Source organism: Maniola jurtina, chromosome 19 (genome assembly GCF_905333055.1).
Source record: "Maniola jurtina chromosome 19, ilManJurt1.1, whole genome shotgun sequence".
NCBI lineage: Eukaryota > Metazoa > Arthropoda > Insecta > Lepidoptera > Nymphalidae > Maniola > Maniola jurtina.
In genome coordinates, this window is record NC_060047.1 from 5,863,985 (window position 1) to 5,889,879 (window position 25,895).

General features: G+C 38.2%; 1 protein-coding gene across 6 annotated transcripts in view; it reads left to right on the plus strand.

Annotated features, from left to right (window-relative positions):
• The window catches only part of LOC123875119 (papilin), a 173,085-nt gene that overhangs the window by 125,928 nt on the left and 21,262 nt on the right, over positions 1-25,895 (plus strand). For 3 of the 6 annotated variants that reach the window (XM_045920773.1, XM_045920777.1, XM_045920776.1), the window contains exons 2-31: positions 6,185-6,260; positions 9,961-10,139; positions 10,587-10,730; positions 11,119-11,269; positions 11,622-11,745; positions 12,246-12,326; positions 12,433-12,608; positions 12,791-12,923; positions 13,338-13,560; positions 14,025-14,157; positions 15,292-15,471; positions 16,136-16,312; positions 16,517-16,702; positions 16,954-17,089; positions 17,208-17,320; positions 17,603-17,645; positions 17,858-17,929; positions 18,003-18,074; positions 18,181-19,296; positions 19,702-19,833; positions 20,061-20,271; positions 20,877-20,944; positions 21,085-21,249; positions 21,463-21,636; positions 21,918-22,035; positions 22,113-22,399; positions 22,839-23,015; positions 23,363-23,539; positions 24,170-24,349; positions 25,277-25,447. In XM_045920773.1, coding sequence (XP_045776729.1) covers positions 6,185-6,260; positions 9,961-10,139; positions 10,587-10,730; positions 11,119-11,269; positions 11,622-11,745; positions 12,246-12,326; positions 12,433-12,608; positions 12,791-12,923; positions 13,338-13,560; positions 14,025-14,157; positions 15,292-15,471; positions 16,136-16,312; positions 16,517-16,702; positions 16,954-17,089; positions 17,208-17,320; positions 17,603-17,645; positions 17,858-17,929; positions 18,003-18,074; positions 18,181-19,296; positions 19,702-19,833; positions 20,061-20,271; positions 20,877-20,944; positions 21,085-21,249; positions 21,463-21,636; positions 21,918-22,035; positions 22,113-22,399; positions 22,839-23,015; positions 23,363-23,539; positions 24,170-24,349; positions 25,277-25,447 — 5,375 coding nt within the window. The remainder of the gene's footprint in view (positions 1-6,184; positions 6,261-9,960; positions 10,140-10,586; positions 10,731-11,118; positions 11,270-11,621; positions 11,746-12,245; positions 12,327-12,432; positions 12,609-12,790; positions 12,924-13,337; positions 13,561-14,024; positions 14,158-15,291; positions 15,472-16,135; positions 16,313-16,516; positions 16,703-16,953; positions 17,090-17,207; positions 17,321-17,602; positions 17,646-17,857; positions 17,930-18,002; positions 18,075-18,180; positions 19,297-19,701; positions 19,834-20,060; positions 20,272-20,876; positions 20,945-21,084; positions 21,250-21,462; positions 21,637-21,917; positions 22,036-22,112; positions 22,400-22,838; positions 23,016-23,362; positions 23,540-24,169; positions 24,350-25,276; positions 25,448-25,895) is intronic. The other 3 variants (XM_045920775.1, XM_045920778.1, XM_045920774.1) reach the window with 2 other exon arrangements.

Here is a 25,895-nt window from a genome sequence, read left to right on the forward strand (position 1 = left end):
ATTATAAATGCGGAAGTGTATTTTGTTTGTTGTCCTTTGGCTTGTCCTTCAATCACGTCGCAACGGGGCACCGGAATCGCGACGCAAAATCAACAAGTTTTAAAAACCTAAATCCACGCAGACGAAGTCGCGGACATCATTAATTTACGTGCCATACAATCTACTTCGGTTAGAGCTATTTAATTAATTTTAAATAATTAGACAAGTACAGCGTACTTATTTTGTATAGAAATAACATTGGTGGGCTATGTGACTTACCCTGGATTTACCCAAGTAAATTCCCAAACATATTTTTCGCAGTTGTTGAAGGTTATTTGTTTTATCAGAGCGATTTATTCGAACCGCTAACAAATTTGCCTCATTACAGATTAACCGTTTAATATTAACCGAGGTATCTACTGTAATTTTTCAGCGTTCGTATACCTACTCTGAACTGTTTTTCCGTTTTCAGTATAGAATGTGTGTTATAAATAAACTTTCTGGTGTTTTATGAGCACTATATTTCATAAATATAGAAAGCCGACATCCTAGGGGGGCCGATCCTAAGCCGACATCATCCTTGAGGAGATACTTCTAAGAGCATATAAGAAACACAAAAATCAAAACTACGTACCTACCTACGTTATTTAGGGTTTCATTCAAATTTTGCTCAATAGGCTAAATGTCTAACATCAGAGAGATCACTGCCTATCACTGAAATAAATGCTAGCATTCACAGACAAAATTGTAACAACTTCATAAATAAACTTTTTATACTTCTATACCTACAGCTCCGTAGCTGGATAGAGCAAGAATCGATACAAATCTAGTTGACTTCACATGGAGATGACCTCATGACAGGCGCGATTATCATTTTAGCAGAGTCCTAAATTGGAAGTGATGTCTCCGCTCAACTTTGTCACCGTTTAAAATAGTTGATTGTTTAAGATGGCGCTAGAAACTGCAATCTAATCCCATTATTATAAATTTCTAACTTGATGTGATGGCAAAATGAGAACTATTTATTGGTTTTTTAAATGGAAAAAGATATTCTTTGACTGCTTTCGCACAAGACTAGAGAGGTACAACATATTTTTTTTAATATGTACCTATGCAGTTCTTAATTAAGGTAATTAATATACTTACTTTATTAAATTAACTAAATCCTTCTCATTCTGTGAAAGATCCGTGTTCAGTAATAATGATGATGATGACGATATAAATAATCTTGTTATTTTAATCAGATACAAGTATGAAGAAATGAAAGATATACAACGCTACCACTAGTGCGTGGCGTTTCGCATTATCATGTGATTTCATCATTTAAGTAAATTAATAGTAAATAGGTAAAAATGCTCGTAGATATATCTATTATTATTCATTTGTAATCCCGTTTTGTAAAAAGTATTATAGAAAAGAAATATAAATATTTGCATGGTGCTTGTTGTTATTTGCGACTTGTTACGATTTTCCTACATTTTCCCGAAACCCATAGATTTTCATGAAATCCTTTGTGTGTGCGGTCGTCGACTTCACCATGAGCTATCAATGTTTCACCATTTGTCACCGAGTTCAAATAAGGTGTCACGTTACCATGATATCACTGTAACGATGACAGTGGGTGTAATAATAGCAGGTCATAAATTTCACCAAACGATTCACGCATGCTATTCGAATGCTAATATTGGTTTGCACTAGGTGCGCTGAACTGTCCAAACTACTAGCTGATACGTATTTAAAATGGAAACCTTTTGTGGGAGATTACCATCCTAAGAAACCATTAGATTTAACATGGGGTTAATTCAAGGGGTGGATCAATAAATTCGTGAAAAGCTGGCAATTAATTGTCGCCATCGCGTCGGTTCCTCTTTGTAAATGTTCAAAATAAAGAGAGCCTATCCATTCCCGATAACTTGAACAAAATCCGTTCAACATTTTTTTCTTTGAGGCAGTCTCCACTTATGATCATTTTGATCATAATATGAACGTGTGCTAACTTCTAACTAGCGATCTTGACACAGCATCGGGACTAAAAGGATCTATTAATGTGAACCAGATAGGTATTAGAGTTTAAACAGACGCTGGGGACTGACCATCCATCTGACCCTACTTTATTTGTGTTTTCTGTGTTTGTAGACCTATTAATTTGTATAAAAAACAATATTTTTATTTTCGTTCGTTCGCTAACAATGCGTTCGCGTATAGGTAATTGATTGGACTGAGTTGAAACTTAGTACATGTGTTGTTGATACTTACATGAAAAGGGTTTACGCTTAGGTATAAGTATAAGTTCTATGAACTGATCATGACTTTCCATTTTTGATTTAAAAACAAAAGAAGAGAAGGTAACGTGTGCAAACTGCTCGATCACATAAAAATAAATCCAGAGATCCAAATTGAGCTTTTATTTAGACAGCAGTAATTTAGTATTACGTTTGAAGGGGATAATTACAATAATTTGGGGCTCCAAAGCGAAGCTTGCAGTTCGTGATCTGTTTCTGGACCTAATTGGCGCAACTAACAAGAACTAACTGGCTGAACATGGATTCAAATACACATTTAGTTATACTATTAAGTATGGTTTATTTCATTCCACAAAATAACGTGAGCAATAATATAATACTACTTATACTATATTATATTTTGACTACTGCGCACTTTTCCTAGTGCGCAGTGGAGAGTTCTATGGTCTTATAAATTGGAGATTCTGGATTTGATTCCCGGCAGAGGTAATTTGGCAACTTGTCTCTATGGGGCGATTCGCTAACTCAGTCTTCAACAATGAATCCACCGAGCTCATTAGACATAGGTTGGTTTTACATTGCTGTTTCATTGAGTAATAGTTAAATATTTTTTCATAGAAAACCTTCAATGGATTATAAATAAATGTCAAATGAGCTCGGTGGCTATCATTTAGTGTTGAATCACCCGCTGCCTGATTGGTCTGCTGAGCTTGTGGCTCATCACCACACTAATGGCGAAAACGTTGTAACAAGTGATTTAGACGCCAAGCACCACGCTTGTCTTACACTACGTCTTCATTTACCACCAGATGAAACTGCAGTCAAGGGCTAACTCGTCATCGAATAAAAAAAAGTATATGTAGATACCCACTGTCTGATGAGTTTTGATACTTGATTATAAATCAGCCCTTGTGCCAACTAATTGACGGGCACGTCGGATAGTCGGATCCGTTACGTTGGGTGTCCGGTTGCATCCTGCGGAACTGCTGTTTGTAATGCCAAGTTCATTATGACCGTGCCATTCAATATGGTGCAGTCCCATTTCCTATATTTTAGCAGTTGCATTTTTTATCTAAGTATATGCTGCTTTTTCATGAGTCATCCACTAAACTGATAGGAGACGATATATTTATAAATAAATATTTGATATAGAAGCAATAAGCATACTTCGGTACAAAAATGTTTTGCTATACCTATTTATTTGTACACATCTTGATGTTAAAACGGGCATACGAGAAAACACTTTATAAACATGATGTGTGGAAACAATGACTGTATAAATTTTCAAAGGGGTATGCGAGAGCTTGGTAAACCTTGCAAATCAACAAGCGAACGTCCGAGATGCTAATAAACGTTTACATTGCATACTTGTGCCGAGGATTGTGGGTTTAACGGGTTTCGGATGTTTTAGATACAAACCAAGGAGGTTTCGTGGACTTCTGGTCGGAATACGTAGATCATCGGCAATAGATCGTGGGTTCACCTAAATATATGAAAGGAAAAGGTGGCTGACTGATCTATCAACGCACAGCGGGCTGGGCATGTATCTAGCTGTATGTAAATAGCTGTTATCGCGAGTGACATCCGCTTAGAAAGGATTTTTGAGGATTTAACCCCTAAAGAGATAAAATAAGGGTTTGAAATTTGTATAGTCCACGTGCGGACGAAGACGCGGGCAATAAGCTTGAAACTATAGATAAAGAATTGTTTTGTCTGCAGCAGCAAGAATTTAGTAATCCTACCGGTAGTTTACTTACATAATATTTGGATATATGTATTGTTAGTACTGACTAAGGCTACTTAATATTTAGAAATGAAAGTAACAGATCATCGTGTGGGCAGTGAAAAAACTAACAAACCAATTTCGGCCAGTGAATAATGGAACTGTGAAATATAAAATCTAACATTGGTAAGTACAGTGCATCAGAAAAGTGGTATGGAAAACGTAAAGGCCATTTATATTTTTCTCAAATTCTACAAAGGTGTAAGATTTCTTACGGCCAAATATTATATTATCTTCTTCTTATTCGGATATTAACTTCTTATTTATTTATATTTTCTTCTTCTTCGGAATAGTATTAGAAACCACTTCATGCATTGCCAGACACAACCCCCTTCCAGACACCTTTAAACTTTAATAAATTGTTTAAGTTTAAGGGTGTCTGGGTAGGGGTTGCCATGCACACTTGACCGGTTATTCATTTTTAATACGTATTTTTAACAGGGCTCTCTCCGTCACTCGTTTCATACAATCGTAGTTCCAATTTCATTTTAATATTAAGCAACCAAAGTCCATGAAATTTTGCAGACATATTCTAGAAACTAATATCTGTGTCTGTGGTGTTTTAGATTTTTCTAAAAATATGTAGTTTTGAAATTGCAGGGGCTCAAAGATTTGTATGAAAGTTTTTAAGACCGCGTAACTTTGAAACCGAAAATTTTAACAGAAATCTGGAAAACCACAGACATATATATTAGTTTCTACAATATGTCTGCAAAATTTCATGGACTTTGGTTGCTTAATATTCAAATGAAATTGTAACTACAATTGTATGAAACGAGTGTCGGAGAGAGCCCTCTTAACACTTCTTTCAAACGTCTACATTTACTTGTCTACAGATACTTTTAAGAAGCTTATTCAAATCCCAGGCTTTGTTTTCCCAATTTTTAAAAGGCTTTAAAAATAATGAAGATGCTTACTCTTTGAGATTTGTTTAATTTACTTATTTGCTCAGTTGAAGTACCTACCTTCGTATTTCACTGCCTGCGCTCATTTTATATTACCCCATAATAAACACCTATACGGAGTATCTGAGTATAATATTAAGTACTTGGAATTATTGTAAACAATATTACAATTAATTGGCACTCATTATCCTAAAACTTAATGAGCCCTAGATGTGGTAGGTATTCTCTTTGCAGTTTGCAGTAGATTTGCTGCTGGTTTGCTGGATAAAGGTAAACTCAACAAGGAGCAAAGGTAATAGAGAGATGAGAAAAAAATGAAGCTCTATAACTTTATTTTAAAAAAAGATAAGCATCAAAGGTCTTACTATATATCGATTTAAGATTTTATATACCCTTCATTATATCACGTAATTGGATTTCTTAAGTGTTGTGATGCTCGAGAAGTCTGCCGATAAATACGACTTTTATCTTACTCAAACAATCTAAATTCTCGTTTAAGGCTTTAAGACCCCGCTGATCCGTTTGTTTTACAAAATCTTTTGGTTTCCAATGTTTCATATTACATATCGTATACCTACATATTATTATTTTATTAAGTCTTTTGATGTGTTAGATATGCCTGTTTATTTAGGCCTTTAAATAAACAGGCATGTCTAACACACACCTTCTGGCAGTTTCACATTGACGACATTATAATTCGATTCGTATTCCGTTATATTAACGTTATAATTCGTTCTGTATGCCGTGCGTATTTTTATCATTGATCGACGGCATCCCCATTGGTTGTATTTGTTTATCAAATTACTTAGTATGTTCTTTTTGTAGTTGACAACGCACGACCACGGCAATTGAATTTAATTTTATAATGTTATCAATGTGAAGGTGAAACTGCCAGAACACTTTAAAGATCGAAATAAACTGGCATATCTAACTCATCAAAAGACTTATTTTACTCAGCTGTCGCGATACTGAGCTTTGGGCAGCGTGGCAGCTTTGCATTGCGCGAGGCAAATGCACGCTCAAGGCACAGTGGCAATAGCGCGCGGCGCGGCAGGCGGCGGCGGCGGCATGGCGCGGGCGCGGCGCATACAAACTGGTCACGAAGATGCCGGGCAAAGCTCGCGAATCTGAGCCTGCCGCGTAAAATAGTTTGGACCTATTGGAAAGAGTTAAATACCAATAAAATCAAAATCATTACCTACTTTTTCTGTTTCTTTTGTAAATATTGCTACTTCAATAGAAAAATAACTCAATTTTTTTATTTTTGTTCACAGATCGCTGCTTATAGCAGCCATCGTAATAAGTAATTGTATCCCGTGGACAACATCCAGGCATCATTTTAAACACAATGTGAGTATAGCACTATTTGTACATAATTTAATTAGTTTACAATAATTTACGACTACGAACTCAAAATGGAAATACATTTTCGCCAAAACGCCCTCAGCCTTTTTGGTAAGTACATGGACTACAAACGTTATGGCAAATACATTAATTTCGAGCTCTTATTGCTCTGTCTGCCCCCTTAAGAAAGGCTTGGGGGTCACGGACACGGGAAGTCTGTCTCCCTATACTAAAAATGTCCCTGAGTTGGCACATCTTTGCGTTCCGTGTGCTTCAGACGATGTATCTTCGTTAGTCCCGTAGGAGAGTCTACAGCAGGCGCCGCTGGTGGGTTGCACGATCGATTGGCTTCGAAACCCATCGTAGATCACTGAGGTGTTTTAGTTGATAAGAGTTCAACATAACTGGCGTGCCTCTCCAGGCGTGGTGGTAACTGGTATCCATGGATTTCCCCACGAACTACCAGGTTGGGTGCTGCCTCAACTTACAGCTGTCTCGTGAATACGAAGCTCTATAAATAGCATTTTATCGTGGTATTATAAAGACAATGAACTTTGTTTCAATGTAGGTATACTGTTTTAAGAATTAGGAAGTGCGTTGACCACAGTGACTGACCGTGCAGCCTTGACTTTGCCGTCGTGGCCGTAATAAATTGTAATAAAACTTTGCGCCTTCCCCAATCGACGTGACAGTCTATTATAAACGCAGCTAATAGAAATTGCACATCTATTTCTATTGGGAATTCCGTTATCGATTTGATTCATTGTGATCGTACATCAATAGAATTCGGTTAGTTCTCAGTAATTGTATTGATTCAAATTGGTCTTCATGGAACTGGGTGCTAAATAATACTTTCAGGAATAGTAGGTGTACAGGTATATTTGTACAGATATTTGATGTATATATAGCGCCGTGTTCTCTACCAGGGTAGTAATAAAAACAAAAGAAATGAACACTAAAAAATATATATTATAATTCACAATTTTAAGTTACAATTTGTAAACGTCAGCATGTAGGTATCCTAGTTAGCTAAGCAATATAGCTTATATTTTTTTAACCCCCGACCCAAAAAGAGGGGTGTTATAAGTTTGACGTGTGTATCTGTGTATCTGTGTGTCTGTGTATCTGTGTATCTGTGTATCTGTGTATCTGTGTATCTGTGTATCTGTGTATCTGTCTGTGGCATAGTAGCGCCTAAACGAATGAACCGATTTTAATTTAGTTTTTTTTGTTTGAAAGGTTGCTTGATCGAGAGTGTTCTTAGCTATAATCTAAAAAAATTGGTTCAGCCGTTTAAGAGTTATCAGCTCTTTTCTAGTTTTCTTGTAGAAAAGAAGGTTAGATAACCGTTAGGTTCATAATATTATGTCAATAGACAAATGTCAAGCTGTCAAGATGGACGTTGCCTAAATACATAATTATTTATTTGAAAATGATGTTTTGGAAAACTCAAATACTTTGGATCGTCGGGGGTGTTATAAATTTTTAATTTACACTTGTTTTGTCAAGTTCTTAATTTAATGTTCTGCGTTGCGCTGATAAAACAGACCAATCAAAGGTAGATCAAATAGTTGACGGTTCGATAGTAAAGAAGCTTAGGTACTATCTATTGCTACTGAAAAATCTAGATTCTAAGGCAGGAAAAGTTAATATTCTTCTAGGTTAAAAAGCAGAATCACCTCATAAGATGTCGCTGCAGTGCTAACTTGTCACCAAACGTGTTGTTGTTGTTGAATAAAAAAACCGGTCAAGTGCGAGTCGGACTCGCACACGGAGGGTTCCGTACCATCATACAAGGTATACCTAACACTTTTATATAGAACACTGCATTAATAACGGACTGTGCCAGCTATATGTGATTTCGTAAATTGAATTTTTCGTGATTACTTTTTCTTTGTGATAACCACAAATTCACGGTTTTCGATTTTTTTCGGATCCTGTAAGGGTTCCTTTTTCCTTTAGAAATACGGAACCCTAAAAAACAGACGCGAAAGTAGGTAATCACCAACAAAATGAGATCACTGAAGCGCTAACCTTTCGCTGACAGGTGCTGCTTTGTGTATTAAAACCTTTAAAACCAAATAGAGTGTGACATTGGATGTGCAAGTGTAAACACTCGTGCTCAAGTGCCTGCCTCGTTCATAATGCGCCATACAAGTTGTTTATCATCATAACAAGCTGCACGACCGGACGGTTCCCGCGCTGATCTGCATTGTAAGCGTTAGGGCTCCTTCACATCAGAAGTACTTCTTGTAAGACATTTCTTATTAGATGCCTCTGTAGGAAAAAGAAACATTTTTTCGCTCGAATTTTCGGAAGTCGTTGACGGTGTGGAACTCTAAAAAATCCTGAAACACGTAGGCGTCGAATAAAGATTCGAACCAGAAACCCAAATACTATTCTTTATGGATATAACTACTTAACTACTCGAAAAATGATAGACTTTCATACTTTGGTCCATAATTTCCCATAATTTGGTCCTCTTGGGAGTGGAACTTTTAAAAAATATACCACTTCCTTAATTTTTAACTGAAAGCCCAAATACAACTTTTCACGGACATATTTAGCTTGAAAAATTACGAACTTTCATACAATCTCCTATTTTATCTCCTTAGAGATGGAATTTCGATAAATCCTTTCTTAGTAAGTGAGAATCACAAAAGGAACATACTCTCAAAATTTAAAGTTTCTAACCCCACCGGCTTAGGCTGTGCATTAATAGATCAGGCAGTCAGTCAGGATAAATCTTTTTATGACTGTATTGATAGATAGATAATCTTCATCTTCTGCATCTTAAGACTCTATGACTAGGCCTGATAAGTAAATTCAGAGCCACACAGTGGCAATGGATTGATTCATAGATAAAAGAAAGAAGTTCTTTTATCTATGTATTGAATCAATGGCCAGGCTACGCTCGTAGTATCTCTAACAAATCAGAAATGAAAAGATCCTTAGCAGAATCAATGTAACCGACATAGCTCAACAAAAGCTAAGTGAGAAGACAACCTAAGCAACACTCAAGACCCAGCTAAGTACATAATGTCCTATGTGGTGTGTACAGTTTGATAACATTTTCAATGCAAGCGTCAATTAACGCATTCACATTGCAGCGAATGTTTAATGTTTTGTATTTATTATAGTAGGTAACTGTTATTTTCTATAAAAGATTACAGTTATTTTCTATTATAGGTGACTTTTTAGTTGTTGTTAATTTTCATTTTTGTGGCCTCTTTTCGTTGGACATTGACTTTTTATCAGGCTTATTTACTTGAACCATTTTTATAGCTTAGCTCCTTGCCTTCTTTTACACCATGTCCTAAGCTATGAAAATTATACCTACGATACCAATGGCGAGTTTTAAACACACTCCTAGTTACATCCTATCTACTTACTGCGCATCCTCCGCAACCCTTGGCGAAAATCCTGAAATCAGATTTGGTAAAAATAATTTTTGGAACTTGGCTTTGACACACGTGCCGTGTGTCTAGATTTAAAGTGATCGCAATAAAAAAGACGATACTCAGGACCAAAATCCAGAAAGTGATATATTTAATTGTTTGAAACGCACATATCTATGAAGAAGTTATAGTCTAGTTAGGTGCATGCTTGGGATCGAACCCCGGACCCTTCAAACAGGAAGCCGACTTCTTAACCACGCGTTTATCACCTAAGTTTTTTTAAATTATTATTGTTTGTTTGATTAAAGGTAAATGGCCACCGGAGTAGACACAGACGGCAAGGCGCCGGGTTGTTTCTACCTGCCTCCTACGTCATACCTGGTGGGGAGGGGGAGGGCGCATGGGGGGAGTGGGGAGAAGTTTCCGCCTGTTCGCGGACGTGTGGCGGAGGTGTCGCCAAGCAAAAACGAATATGCCTTGAACTTGGGTATGCATACTAATTTATCAACTGCTGCTATTGCATCGCTGTATTGGAATACCCATTTCTTTAACGGGTTCTTTAGCGTGAAAGACGCAAAACCCGCGATGGCAGCATAGCGTGCTCGCTTCGCTTGAATGTAATTCCTGAAAATCATTTTTTGGATCTTTTTGTATATTGCGAATTAGGATTGCGCTTGCCGACAATCCTGTTCAATAAAAAGCAATGATGAGGTCTAAGTTGGAGCGCGCTTGCCTAGAAGATGCCGATTCACTACTGCCTTGAAGGTATTCAGGTTATATGTGACAGGGAACATGGACGTCGGAAGGCCAGACCTTAGCAGTTCGTATCAGAAACTTTGAGCGAAAACGTTTCGTACGAGTAAATTGGATGTCGACCACAACATGGTCGTTTGTGGAGATTTTGGAAATTCTTTCATTTAATTTCTTGCTTTAGTCCAGATGGCCAAGCATTGTGCAAGGGAGGTGACACCAAGTACTTCTCGTGCCAAACACAAGATTGCCCGGAGGGCGCCCTGGACTTCAGGTCCGAGCAGTGTGCCGCATACAACGACAAGTCATTCAAGGGCAATAGATATAAGTGAGTTTACTACATTTTATTCACCCATCTTTATATTTCTTGAAGAAATAATATTATATACCTGAGTTTTTGCTCTTAAATTTCGGTATAGAAAATACTGTCGTAAGGAAACTTTCATTTTCAACAAAATCTGAGCTCTAGACCACTGTAGAGAACAAGGCCCCCTCTCATCATGGGAAGAGTTTGGCCATAGTCTTTGGTCAAGTGTCACTTGGCAGACTTCATAGATTCTTGAGAACATTATCTGCCACCTGTGCCACACACTTTTGTGTGGTTTTTATTAAGTAGTTATAAGTTTAATGCTTAGTTATCACCAGACTGTCCCTGAAGGAGGATAACTGTGAGTTGTATAAGTAAGTAGGTATGACATGTTAAATAAATTTTGCAGATGGGTGCCATACACAAAATCTCCAAATCCATGTGAACTCAACTGTATGCCTCATGGAGAGAGGTTCTATTACCGCCAGCAGCCAAAAGTTGTGGACGGTACGCGATGCAACGACGAATCGTTCGACGTTTGCGTGGATGGCGTTTGTCAGGTAACATGCTGCAGCCTGCCGAGCACAGGCTCACCACCGCGCTGGGTGTGGGTACGACAACAGTGCAACGGGTGGGTTTGAACCGTAACTGATTTTTCGGACTTCAGCCCACTTCTTGACCGTTTAGCTAGTGAGCCTTTTCGAACAGCCGAAAAATCTACTTAACATCTTTCTCTATCTGCCTCGTATAGATGGTCTAGTGTTAAATAAAGTTCGAGACCCCTTTCAATAATTGAAAAGGTTATCTTGGGATAGTAGGGGGGCTTCCAGTTCCTTCAGTGTACTATTTTTAATTTATTCAGTAATTCTATTTTTTTTTAAATACTTATTTCTAAACTGTCTTTTCCCATAGCCCGTTGGTTGTGATATGATGTTGGGCTCGAACGCACGCGAAGACAAATGCAGGCAGTGCCGGGGCAACGGTACTAACTGTCACACCATATCCGGTCTCATCGACTCCATAGAGTTCCGATTAGGTATTATACTGTAGATATAGATATCCTATTTATATTAATATGTGTTTTTGAATATTTGTTACTTGATCAGACCTTAATGAATGAATCGATTTGGCTGAAATTTGGAATGGAATTGAATTGAATTTGGAATTCTCTATGTTCAAAGATCATTCATCAGATCTTCACCCAACTGATATGGGACTACCTCTGAAATATTATCTATCAAACAAAAAAAGAATCATCATAATCGATTCATAATTGGCGGAGTAGGTAACAGCGTAACAAACCTACAAAAAAAACATACCCAGTCGAATTGAGAACCTCCTCCTTTTTTTGAAGTCGGTTAGAAATGAAGAAGAATTTTGAAGAATTGGCCTTGGAGCATGCAGCCTCTAAAAACGTACTTAAATGGAATAATTGATTTGCAAGAAACGTTGTTTTCATTATAATTATATGCCAAATATTTGACCAAATCCAATCTGTAATGAACCAACCACATTTGATTTATCCATTTTTTCCAGGTTATAACGACGTACTTTTAATACCACAAGGCGCTACAAATATTGCAATAGCAGAAGTAAGAGCATCGAGTAATTACTTAGGTAACTAAATCTATGTAATATTTAATATTTATATACAGATTGTATAAAAGGATTCTAGTTTCTTAGCACACCAGTATTAAACGTTTTTTTTTTCTCAATATTTCAGCCTTGAGAGCGAAAACAAATAACGTTTATTACCTAAACGGCGAGTACCACATAGATTTCCCTAGAAGTTTAATGATAGCGGGCACGCTGTGGCACTACGAACGAAGCCAGCAAGGCCTCGCTGCACCGGACAAGCTGAAATGTCTTGGACCGACCACTGAGCCACTCTATCTCTCTGTAAGTCATAGCATGTTCCCAGCATCTGAATGTCTTGTTAGTTGTCGGTAATTGGTATTGTTCGACATCCCTTTACTACCAGGTCATATTTTCTACTCCGCACATTTCAGAAATTGAGTCCACCTGGGTGGTTTTCCAAAAATGACGATTTTGAGAACTAAATGTGCTTCTTATTATTTCAGATTTTACTTCAAGAAGATAACGTGGGCATCGAATATGAATACAGTGTGCCCTCTGCGCTAGCACCTCCGCCCAATCAGAACTACAACTGGGTGTATGACGAGTTTTCAGAGTGCAACGCTACTTGTGGTGGAGGTAAATCCCGAAACATTTTTGACAATTTAGCTAGCTAACTAGGTAGTTAGGTGCTACTCCTAGATGCTAAGTGCTAGGTAATTTAGGTAGGTTTTTCGAAGATTTTTGTTTTCATGGAGATCAGAATAATAGTAGAAAAAACTACGAGTACATGTATAGCAGTAATGGAGGTTTTTCGAGATGTTGACCCGATTGCATAAATCATTGACACGTGGTGGTTGCGCATCAAAGTGCTTATTTAATTTAATTAAAGAAGTCTTTATTTTAATAAATTAGCCTTTAATTAGAAGCGCAACACGTTGTACTTTTCTTTTAGTTTTTAATATCTATGAAGTCCAGATATGAGTTCGTCTATAACTTATTTTTCGATTCCCGGCTAGCTGAGCAGTTTTACTTATAATCCGTGCTTTTTAGGTTATCAACAACGTCAAGTAACATGTCGGTCGCGAGATGATTTGAACGTAGTCGACGAGAACCTATGTGATGTGAACTTCAAGCCGGCGACCAACCAGAGCTGTAACACTGATGCGTGTGCGCCGACCTGGGTGGAGGGGCCATGGGGAGTCTGTTCGAAGCCTTGCGGACAAGGAGGCACGAGGTCCAGGGAGGTCTATTGTGAGAAAATCATAACCAATGGGTAAGAAATTCATCTCACTTGGTGTTACTTACCGTAACTTTATCCTGGGACTGCTTTCCTAAATCGAATTACCTACCAGGCTATAAGTTCCTGACGAAGAAACTGCTAACTGATCTATACGACCGGTTATAGATCAACGAGAAGCTCAGGATTACAATAATTTGCCGAATAACAAAAATGCCGAATGTTAGTGATAATAACTGGTACCTACGCCTAAGCATTGAGGAATGGTAAAGGTCAAATGCAGACCTCCACAATGGAATCGGACAACTGGGTATATACCTTTAAAGCTACTGTTTTGAGCCAAACTGATACTCTATTATTTCGTGCCACGAGTTCCCGCAGGATAAAAATCTACCCCGACAAAGTTGCGGCCATCAACTACTTAGTACTTCATGTATTTATTGTTTACATGCATTTATTTAATAATATTATGTAATATATAAAATCATATATTTCTTTAGTGTAACATTCCGGTTTCAATCGAAAGTGGCGGATAAGGAATGCTTCGATCTACTTGGCCCGAAACCCGAGGTCTTTCAGGAATGTAATCAGAACGCAACCTGCCCTACATGGTTCACTGGACCGTGGACACATGTGAGTATTGAAGGGGCTTTTAATTTATTAGGATCTATGCTCTGTCACTCATCTACAGTTTCTACATAGCGTCTTCGCCACTAAAGACGAAGTCCTCCATTTTTCACATCGCTTAAGGTCTCGGAGGCGTATGGATTAGTTAGATCTAACAAAACTATGCATTCCAACTTAATTTTAAGTTTGAGGTCTAGAGTCCGATAAAGGACGCATCCAGAACATGTTGCTTCCAATCTCATCGAGCCCTATGACCTCAACCTTAGGCAGTAGGTACTCGTCGCTTGCGCTCCGAAAAATGAACCAAAATAACAACTAACCAAAAAGCCTATATCAGAAAAAAAAAACAAATAAAACACGTTCATTTCTATCAAACAGACCATTTTTTGTAGCAGTTAACTACTTAATTGGTTTTAAATTTTGATTGCAGTGTGACGACGGGAAAGGCGGCGGTGTGCTATATCTAAAACCGATTCTTCTAATTTCGTGCGATACTAAACATACTCGTAATAACAACAAAAGTGGCTAATATTGTTAAACTTAATGGTTGAGTTGAATAGTCTTAAATATTGATCTTAGAAGTTAAGTTCATATTCAGTTTAATTGGTTGAATATTTGATAGTTTAGGTAGATAGATTAATAATTAATTTTATGAGCATTTAATTATAACAATAAAAATGTGAGTGTATTTTTATTTAATACTCCGTATTAATTATAAGTCGTAGAAATAATTCTTTAAATAGTTATAGTTTTAAGTATTATAATAATATAGTCTAGACTCTAGACCTACAAGAACTACATGGTCGCATTAGCGAGCTAGCTCCTAAATGAGAATTTAAAAAAATAAAAATACTCTCGTATAAGCTACCTTATGCAACAATATCATAAGTAGAGCAAAATGCTAACTCCACTGTCTTCTGGCATGTCGTATTGCTAAAGAAGACAATTGAAGTCATACATTGTACGAACGAAAGAATTACTACGATCACGTCAACCGTCAGCAACTGCATTTGTATATCTATGTACAAAACTCGACATGTTTATAGAGAAGAAAAGATAATCTGACCAATAAATAATACTAATAATACAATTAAAACATGATGATTTAAAAAATTGGTAACATATTCAATATGGTTGCAGTGTGACAAATTATGTGGAGCAGGCAAGCAAACGCGTCAAGTGATTTGCCATCAAAGAATTAACGGTCGTGTAGACGTGTTCGACGACAGCGAGTGTGTAGAGGAGAAGCCGCCGACGGAACAGCAATGCATGTTGCACCCTTGCGACGGTGTGGATTGGGTCCTCAGCGAATGGTCGGGTGTAAGTAGCTGTATTTTCCTCATAAAAACTCTTTTTGACGTAACAACGTCTTATAATTCGATAGAGCCGGCTGCACGCACGAAAAAACATGACTCATGCGGCGTTACCTCGCTCTGAGGCGTTCCATGTAAGGCTTGAAGTGCAATCGAGAGCGCGGAACGAGCGACAAAGAAGCACAATCGGCCTTTGTTGTCACGTTCAACTATCGTCAGTAAACCGACTTTACAGACAACCAATTTTTTTACCAAGATATGAAATCTGCGTGGTCGGCCATTGTTAACCGATAGATACCTACCGCGGGACATAATATACTTGCCTCTTATCACGACTTACCCATGCCAAGTTCTTGTGCCTCTTGTACCCAGCTGCTCCTTGCGGTCCGTTTGATGACATCTGTGAACAGATGAGTGAGCAGAAACCTCCAGGTCCACCTGGAGAGTTGTGCTAAGATTACACAGCAGCTTGGGCTGAGATCCCTACGTCTATCGGTTCTTCGAAATATGTTTCCCGCCGGTTGCCACAAATTACTTAACTTTCCATTTAACATCATCATAGACAGACCATCTCAGTACCTCCTTAGATGATCACTATTATGTAATCATAATACACACAATTTGGCAAACAAAATAATGATTATGATTATAATTTTATTTTTATTTTTAAGTGCGACACGTGTCTCTCAACCGTCCGATCACGAACAGCACACTGCACCACTAAGAGCCACGAAGTAATTGATTCAAGTTTCTGTTCGTACCATCCTACGCCAATTCTCGAAGAACCGTGTGACACTAAGAAATTACCGCCATGCCAATTCCTATGGTACGCCTCACAGTGGAGCAAAGTAAGTAGAATATACTCACCTAGTTCGGTTAATATTTGTTGGTTGCACCATTCTCAAGATCTTTGACGTATATGTCTTTCATGATTTCAAGAAAATTGATCTAAGTCATGAGATGGATACAACGATCGGGTCTTATCCTTAACGATGCAGACCGTGTTTTGTTCAGCACACCAATAAGTTGCACTAAATTATGTTTTCCCGCAGTGTTCGGTCCAGTGTGGTAAAGGTGTCCAAACTCGCGACGTATTTTGTGGAAATTACGATGGAGAATCTGTTACAAAAGTGGAAGATGAAAAATGTGATACCGAATCCAAATTTAAAACTGAAAAAGAATGCGAAGTGCCCATTAAGAAATGTCCTGCTAAATGGTTTGCTGGTGCTTGGTCAGACGTAAGTCAGCCCAGCTATGAAAATATTCACAACGCAAATTCTTGTTTTTTCACTTTCATAGATTAGTATCTTTTTATACTTAGATATATTATCTAGTCTAAACTCAATAATGCTTTTGTTTCGGAATAAAATAACAATTTGTGATGTATATCTTTATATTTGTCATTTGTTGAATTGAATGAATGTAAATGTTAATTGAAACTGTAAAAGTAGAGTTTCTTTGAATCAAATTGACATTGGTTTTTTTTTAGTGCACAAAGCCTTGCGGCGGAGGTGAGCAGACCCGTCAGGTGATGTGTCTGAACGGTGGCAAGGAATCACTTGATTGTCCTGAGGACTTAGTGTTGGACTTGACACGATCCTGTAATGAGGGACCTTGTGATAAAGGTATGACAACCATTTAATGTTCCATCGAAATTGTAACTAGATTCTACTAGTTCTAGAAGTCTCATTGTGGTAAAAGAAAGTCAAAAATTTAAAACACTTTTTCAACATTTGGTTTTAGATGAAATATTGCCAATGGATTCCAAGTCTACTCCTATAATTGAAGAGTATGATTACGATGAGTGCGAGGATGAAGAAGAGTATCCTGATGAGAGCGCTGAAGCTATAACTAAGGTAACGTCATTTATTATGTATGTTTTTTGCCAATTTCTATGAGATATAACTCTTATAAAATTACTTTACATACATATGCAAGGATTGGTTAATTGAGCAGTCAAAATTCAAAATATTTAACCCTTCAAAATAGTTACGTACCCTTTATCCGTATGTACGGATACGCGAGTCTGACTCGCACGTAACCGGTTTTTTAATAGACGCTATGCCTAAAATCATGTTACAACAACAAATCCCATATTTATGAATAATTTATACTTAACTTTTGTAACATTGTTACAGTTTCCACCTTACGTTCTCGTACCAGATGATGCCACTACGCCAGGCAAGTTTTTACTTATTTATAATATTATAGTTAGTTGTATTTTTGTCACAAGATGGTGTCTCTTGTTAAAAAGAGTTGTACTGTTCGTTGTTGACCTAAAATAAATACTGGTAACAGTCGAATATTTAGATCATGCTGGTTATAATTTAGTATCTTAAACATGTAAGTTGAGTAAAATAATGCATTTGAACAAGCCTAATATTTTTTCTCAGATCTCCTGGAACTAGAAATAATGACAGATGACGGAAGTGGATTTACTGAACTGACAGAAAGTACGGTTTCAGGTAAGATTACGCAGTTTTTACCTACTGAACTTTAGTAATTTGTAGATAAATATTTAAATTAAATATTTTCTAGAGGCAGAAACGTTTAGTGGTTCAACTGAGAGTACATATGAAACAACTGAAAGCACATTCGAATCAACAACAGGTACTTACTTATCTTTTTTGAAATTGAATGAAAAATATTTGTTTCAAAAGTCTCGCACTGCGTGTTTGATTTTCCACAAGCTGCAACTTTTTAAATTTCATTTCAGAAACAGGTTCTACTATTGAAGTAGAAGAAATCACAACAGAAACCACAGATTTGACAGGTACCAGTGAGTCAGGTGCGACCGAGACTTCAGAGACTAGTGAGTCTGGTTCTACTGAAACTACGGAAGTGGGTATAACTGAATCAGATACTACTGATTCGGTGACAGAGGAGACTAGTGAGTCCGGTCCCACTGAAACTACGGAATTGAGTACAACAGAAATCACAGAATCGACTATAACAGGTAGCACTGAATTTAGTGCATCAGAAAGCACAACAGAGCCAGGTCCAACAGAGACTAGTGAGTCTAGTTCAACAGAAACTACAGAATTAGGCACAACTGAGTCTGGCTTAACAGAAACCACAGAACTGGGTACGACAGATACTAGTGGGTCAAGTACAGAAGAAAGCACCACACCTCCAGGCACCACAGATATAAGTGAAACTGGTTCAACTGAAACTTCAGAATTGAGTACAACAGAAACTAGTGAAGCTACAACTTCAGAAACTACAGAATCAGGTACAAGTGAGTCTGGTTCAACAGAAACTACAGAACTGGGTACTACAGGTACTACTGAGTCTGGTCCTTCAGAAAGCACCACAGAATCAGGTACAACAGAAATCACAAGTGTGGCTTCAACGGGTAGTAGTGAATCTAGTCCATCGGAAAGCACCACTGAACCAGGTGCAACAGGAACTACTGAGTCTAGTTCAACAGAAACGACAGAATCGGGTACCACTGAGTCTGGCTCAACAGAAACCACAGAACTGGGTATGACAGAAACCGGTGAGTCAAGCACAGTAGAAAGCACCACATCACCAGGCACCACAGAGACAAGTGAATCTGGTTCAACTGAAACGACTGAATTTAGTACAACAGAGACTAGTGAGTCAAGTTCTACCGAAACAACAGAGTTCGGTTCAACTGATACAACTGAATTCAGTACAACGGAAACTACGGAGTTAAGTACAACATCAATCGAACCTGGAACAACTGAATCAACTGAAATGGACACTTTATCGACCACAGAGTCAGGTTCAACTGAAACTACAGTATCTGGTAGTACAGAGACTACCGAATCAGGAAGCACAGAAGCCGAAACAGGTTCAACAGAAACAAGTACGTATTTAAATATTACCTACTAGCGACCCGCCCCGGCTTCGCACGGGTGGACATTTATTTTTTCTATTTTGCGGGATAAAATATAGCCTATACGGATTCGGAAGAATCCCTCTAAGTAATGGTAAAAGAAATTTTGAAATCGGTCCAGTAGTTTTTGAGCCTATTCAATACAAACATACAAAAATACAAAGGTTTCCTCTTTATAATGTTAGTATAGACTTGTAAATTAAATAAGATTAAACATATAATTTTTATAAATTGATTAAGCATCTATATTTTTCATCAAAAAATCAAAACACTTCCAAACTAATAGGTGTTGCGAAGTATTTAGATTTTTTTTAATGGGAAATATTTTATTATATAAATGAATAGGAATGAAATTAAATCATTGTTACTTTGCAGCACCCTGGATTTGGACTAGTATAAAACCGATGAGACCGAAATGCAAGCCAAAAAAAACTGCGAAGTGTCAGAAGAGCAAATTTGGTTGCTGTCCGGATAACAAAACGCGTGCTACTGGACCATTCGATGAAGGTACTACGAAAATTTGATTGCAATTAATTTTAAATATACATAATATCATTATATAAATTTTGCCAAATAATACTTCAGTCGAAATTATCATTTGTCATCACTCATCTAGAAACAGAGAAGTAAATTTTTATGTGTGTTCGTGTATTGAACAGGAGCTGATGCAGAACCAATTTTATATTAAAAGTTGATTACTGGAATCCCATCAAATATAATACATTGAATTTTAGGCTGCCCGAATCCAGAAACCTGTCATGAATCTAAATTTGGCTGTTGTCCCGATGGCGTGTCGCCGGCCAGTGGTCCTCACAACAAGGGTTGCGAGATCACACCGTGCAACCAAACTCTGTACGGATGCTGCAAGTCAGATAACATCACGGCTGCCGAGGGCAACGACCAAGAGGGTTGCCCGCCACCGCCACCAGCCTGCAAATCTTCTGAGTAAGTTTACCTTTTCTGCAGTGAAATCTTCTTTAGGCGCGTTGGGCGACTTTAGGATGGTTAAAAACTTCAAGGTCGCGTGCCGACTTAACTGGCCTGCGCGGTAGACTGTAGCCAAAACCCTTCTCATTCTGAGAGGAGACCTGTGCTCTGTCGTGAGCCGGCTATGGGATGATGATGATGATAATGTTCCTTAACGTAACCTATTATGGTTCAATTTCTAATGGAAGTGTCAAGTATGCTTTTGATAGTCGAAGTACCCACCTCCTAACAGCTCCTAATTTTTTTCATAGTTTTAAGTTTTCACTTCTATTGGCAGTTGCCATTGATATTACATGTAAAATGCGTTCTTGCCCTTTCTGAAAAATGTAAGTAGCCTTGGTTAATAAATCCGATTTATCTGGTGATAAAAGAGCTAGCTCATTTTTGAGCAAATAATCAGCTCTATCCAAAAATGAAACCAGTATTCCTAGCCACACTCCATACATGTATGCAGATTGCAGACATGATATGAACAGTAGGTAAGTAATTAGATTTGGGTAGGTAGCTATAAGTTTTGTCGTATTTTTCCAATTAACGTATTAATTAATATATCTGCATCATAGATTTGGTTGCTGCAAAGATGAAGAAACCGAAGCTAAGGGCCCTAAACAACAAGGTTGTCCGGAAACAGGTAAATAATATTAATATCCATGACCCTACCCATTATTACTTACATTGATACACAATACAGGATTCTTACATTATATTCATACTATCAGTTTTAATGTACCTACTTGTTAATAATAAGATATTGCTATTTAATTGTATTAGAAACCACACTTACCGAAAAGCCAACACCAACACGACCTGGTGGATGTGAAACGACAGAGTTTGGCTGTTGCTACGACAATGAAACCGACGCCTCTGGGCCTAACGGCGAGGGTTGCCCGTGTAGTATTTCTGAATTTGGCTGCTGTCCTGATGGTATCGCAACAGGTATTTTTTATTATTATTGTAGTTAATATTATCTTGATCCAAATAGAATTTGAATGAATAATACTTCCTATTCAATTCCTATTTTATTGGTTACTAGCAATTAATTAATAATAATTTAACCTATTTCTATTATTCTACGTAACCTACGTCAAACTGCTGAAAAATAATACCTGTCTGGTATTATCTTACCTACTTATTATAATCTATTTTCAGCAAGGGGTGTCAACTTGGAAGGTTGCATAATGTCTTGCAACACATCAGCCTATGGTTGCTGCCCTGATGGCGAGACACCGGCTCATGGACCGGAGTACGAAGGTTGCTGCCTCCAATACGAATTTGGTTGCTGTCCAGATAACTACAAACCAGCTGAGGGCCCACATCTTGAAGGTATAGCTAAAATTATTATGACTCACTGTGGTAATTTTTTTTTGAGATAGACTTATACGCTTGATGACAAACATGCCTAATAGAAAGCAAAGATGCCTTCATCTCTTTCTTCACTCTTGCCTTGAAGGTTATACTTGGCAGGAAACAAGGACGCCGCGCGCCGGGAGGGCATTCGGAATGGTTCGTGTCAGAAATGTTGAGTTAAGGGTGCCGACGTTATGTTGATCTAAAAATAAATAAAAAAATCAAAGTATAAACAAACAATTTATGTCTTCATACAGGTTGTGGTTGCAAATCAGCGCATTTCGGCTGCTGCCCAGACAATGTGACAATAGCCCGTGGGCCCAACAACGAGGGTTGCAGTTGTCAATATTCACAGTTCAGCTGCTGCCCAGACAAGTAATACATCTACCAATAATAACCACGTTTATTTTCTACTAGTTTCGACCCAAAAACTTATCATTTTACGATTTTAGACGCACAGAAGCGCAGGGCCCAGAGTTTGAAGGATGTGCGTGCCATACTTATCAATTCGGCTGCTGTCCTGACGGCGTCACAGCAGCTACCGGACCTAACCTCCAAGGCTGTTTGTGCCAGTACTCCAAGTATGGATGCTGCGGTGATGAGGTTACAGGTGCTAAAGGACCTAACAAGGAAGGATGCGATTGTTCCAATAGCAAGTTCGGCTGCTGTCCTGATGGAGTAACTGAAGCTAAAGGCGACAAATTCCTCAATTGCTCTGACTTGCCTGAGAATAAACAAGGTAAATTCATACCTGCATCTTAATATTATAAATGCGAATATATGATATCATAAATTTATTTATTTATTTATTGTATTTACATACTTCTTACAACTATTTACATTGTATTCTTAGCGCCCTGAAGTCTTGGCGACTTGTCTGGGCGCTGCACATTCCTCTAAAATTTAACGATATGAAATACGGGTGAGACTACACAGTACACTCAATACAATATTATGTCGGTATAAAAAAGTCGGTAAATGCAAAAGTGGGTCTGGCTGTCGGTCAGCTTTTCACGGCATATCCGTATAACCGATTTTGACGATATTCGGTACTTGCTTGCAATAGTTTTCATCTCGGGGGTGGGTGGACATAGGCTACTTTAATTTGATCTCGAAAAATCAGAGTTCTCACAGGATTTAAAAAAATCTGAACTACTATGCCAAATTGTTTGTTACAGCGGCCTGTGCATTACCCAATGACAAAGGCTCATGTGGAAACTTCTCTGTGTACTGGTTCTACGATATATCCTACGGAGGTTGTGTACGATTCTGGTACGGCGGTTGTGAAGGCAACGGCAATAGATTCTCTAGCCAGGAAGAGTGTGAGGACGTCTGTGTACGACCACCTCCAAAAGGTAAAATATTACATAACGAATACATTATCTTCGGTAAGTATTAATGATATGATATGACATGAAGAGACATGAGTGATAATGATGGTGATAATGAAAAGGTAAGAGACATCTAAAAATTTAAACATCTAGCGCTTAACGAATATTGCTCTTTTCTGGATATAGGTACAATGAAGGAATTATTTATTGCGAGATGGTGAGGTAAAAAGATCTAAGTAAAGATAATTCCCAGGAAGTTAAATAGAATTTTGTGGGATTTTGAACCTCCACAAAACTAGCGCAAAATATCAAGTTCTCATTTTCTATAACATGAAATACGTTAGGTACTGATTGTAGAATTTTATTTTCAGATTCTTGCAACTTACCGAAGGTGAAAGGAATTTGCGACGGTTACAATATCCGCTGGTACTACGACGCGTCTCGCGAACAATGCTCTCAGTTTGTGTACGGCGGGTGTCTGGGCAATAACAATAACTTTGACTCCCAGGAGCTTTGCCAGGAACGATGCGAGCCAGAAAAAACTGAAGGTAATTAAATATCATATTCTCCTGACCGATTTTGGCTACGGCTGACACTTATACTATCGAGGTGAGCTACTAATCTCAACTAGTGACTAGAGATATTACAGTAAACAAGTGTGTGTACAAACACAGATGCATTCTCTATTCCTCACTCTCATAATCTTAAGAGACGCCAATTCGACATGAACGGAGAGAGATCAGGCATAGGGACAACGGCTTAACGTAGCTTGCTGATGCAAGGGGATGTGTTCTCAAATCCAGGCTGCTTCTGAGAAGAAATTTCTGGACAGAAAACCCAATATATTTTTGAGACCGATTCGGGACCTCATGATCTGCAGCTGAATAAGTCTGCCACTCGACAACAAAGCAGTCAGATGATGCGACAAATTTCTGAACATTTTTACTAAATTCTGAATTTTAAACTTAGCTATAGAAGACCTAACCTAAATCGCCTTGGAGAAGAATAGTTCCTACCCTTTGTCCTGAAGGCGGGCACAGAATTTAATATTGTTGAAACCTATATTCATTTTAAGTTGCACCACAGACTGCTTAGTAGTACTTTTCTGTTATATTAAAATCTCAGGCTTGAATGTTGGGAATGCATTCTCCGAGACTTCTAATTTATCGACTTGTTAGATCAATGCAACCTGCCAATCGAGCAAGGTTCGTGCGCTGGAAACTTCGCCCGTTGGGGCTACGACGCGGAACGTCGGCGCTGCGAGCAGTTCATCTGGGGCGGCTGCGAGGGCAACCCCAACCGCTTCACCTCCGAGGCTGCCTGCAAGCTGCGCTGCAGCCCGCCTGGCGTTCCGATACGTAAGTGACATCCAGGGACGACTAAAACTCATTGAAAACTTCAAAACTCAACGATCAATGAGGAAACTGATATTCGAAAGTTAAAGGATTCAAACCCCACCTGTTGCACTATTGCCGTACATGACAACTTAGTACTTAGGTACTCGTGAGACTTTGGTAGAGATCCTCTGGTCCACGATGTCCCACCATTATATTTTATAATTTTCAGATTTTGTACTAAACTAAAAACTGTACGATTTTTTATATTGGGAGCTAACTTAACACATTTTTTGCATGCAACATCTTTGCTGTTTCATAAGTAGAGGAATAAACTTGGAAAATAAAATATTAACACAGGTATAACCACGGTGGTGGGTTGCACTAATTATTTCAAGGTTGCACTGTAGTTAGTCAGTAGTAATTTTACAGTAGTTGAGACTTTTGAAAATTCAATGGCATGCGCCTATAGCTACCTACTCTATTTTTCTCTAGCTAACTTAAAAGGAAAACACATCCATACTCGTAGTAACGTGAAAACCAAATTAAAATTTGGTAAGTACATCTAATCGCCAGACAAAGCGCGTAACTTTTCTGCAAGAAGTAGACGTTTTAAGTAAGCTAAAGAAAAAATATAATAATGATTGAAGCGTTCTACAAGATGGGTTGATCATAATCTTGAATTTTTGAGCGAAATCGTTGTGTTGTAATTATCGTCAACAGTGCCTTTTTATTTGGAAAAAAGTGTTTGTCATAGGCACAGTACGAGATTCATATAGAAATCAAAAGCATGATCGATATAAAATCTAATATATAGCAAATCCCGATAGTTGCCTGATCTTAGAATTGAAACGTAGATCCTAGATTAGATTTGATCAGATTTTTATTAGGTATGTCTAATAACAAATTACCTAGTCTAATAATTAAAACTAACACGGTTGCACGGTACAGAGGCGTGTTCACTACCACAAGATGCAGGCAATTGCACTGAGAAACACCCCGCCTGGTCCTTCAGTCCCACGGAGAACCGGTGCATGCCTTTCTATTACACGGGCTGCGAAGGGAACGAGAATCGCTTTGACAGTGAACAGGATTGTGATAAATCCTGCCCCAGTGCATACGGTAATTCTTCATCTTCGTCCTAGCATGTTCTCGGTTTAGATCTACGAAAAGTTCGAAGATATGACCAGCAATCTTGCGACAGCAACAACGCCCCAGATGCCTGATATTTTTCCGGTATTCCAGGTAAGTTCTATCTCACACGTGTAAATTGTGGAACCAACTTCCAGCTGCGGGGTTCCCTCATACAGAACGATATGGGGTTATCCAAGGGGCCTAAAAACGCATTGGCAGCTTCTCAGATGCTACATCATGATCATAAAGAGCGACCGACTTGCCAGTTTGCTCGATATATTTACCGATACTAGTTGACTCCCCGACTTCGCTCGGGATTACTACTGCTTAGAGTGGGGATCTATGCTATACCTAGAGAAGCTAGACGCAAATTCTCAAGTTTCTAGACCCTGCAGTCCTCAAGACAAATAACCTGTATCCAGTTTCATCTTCTCGT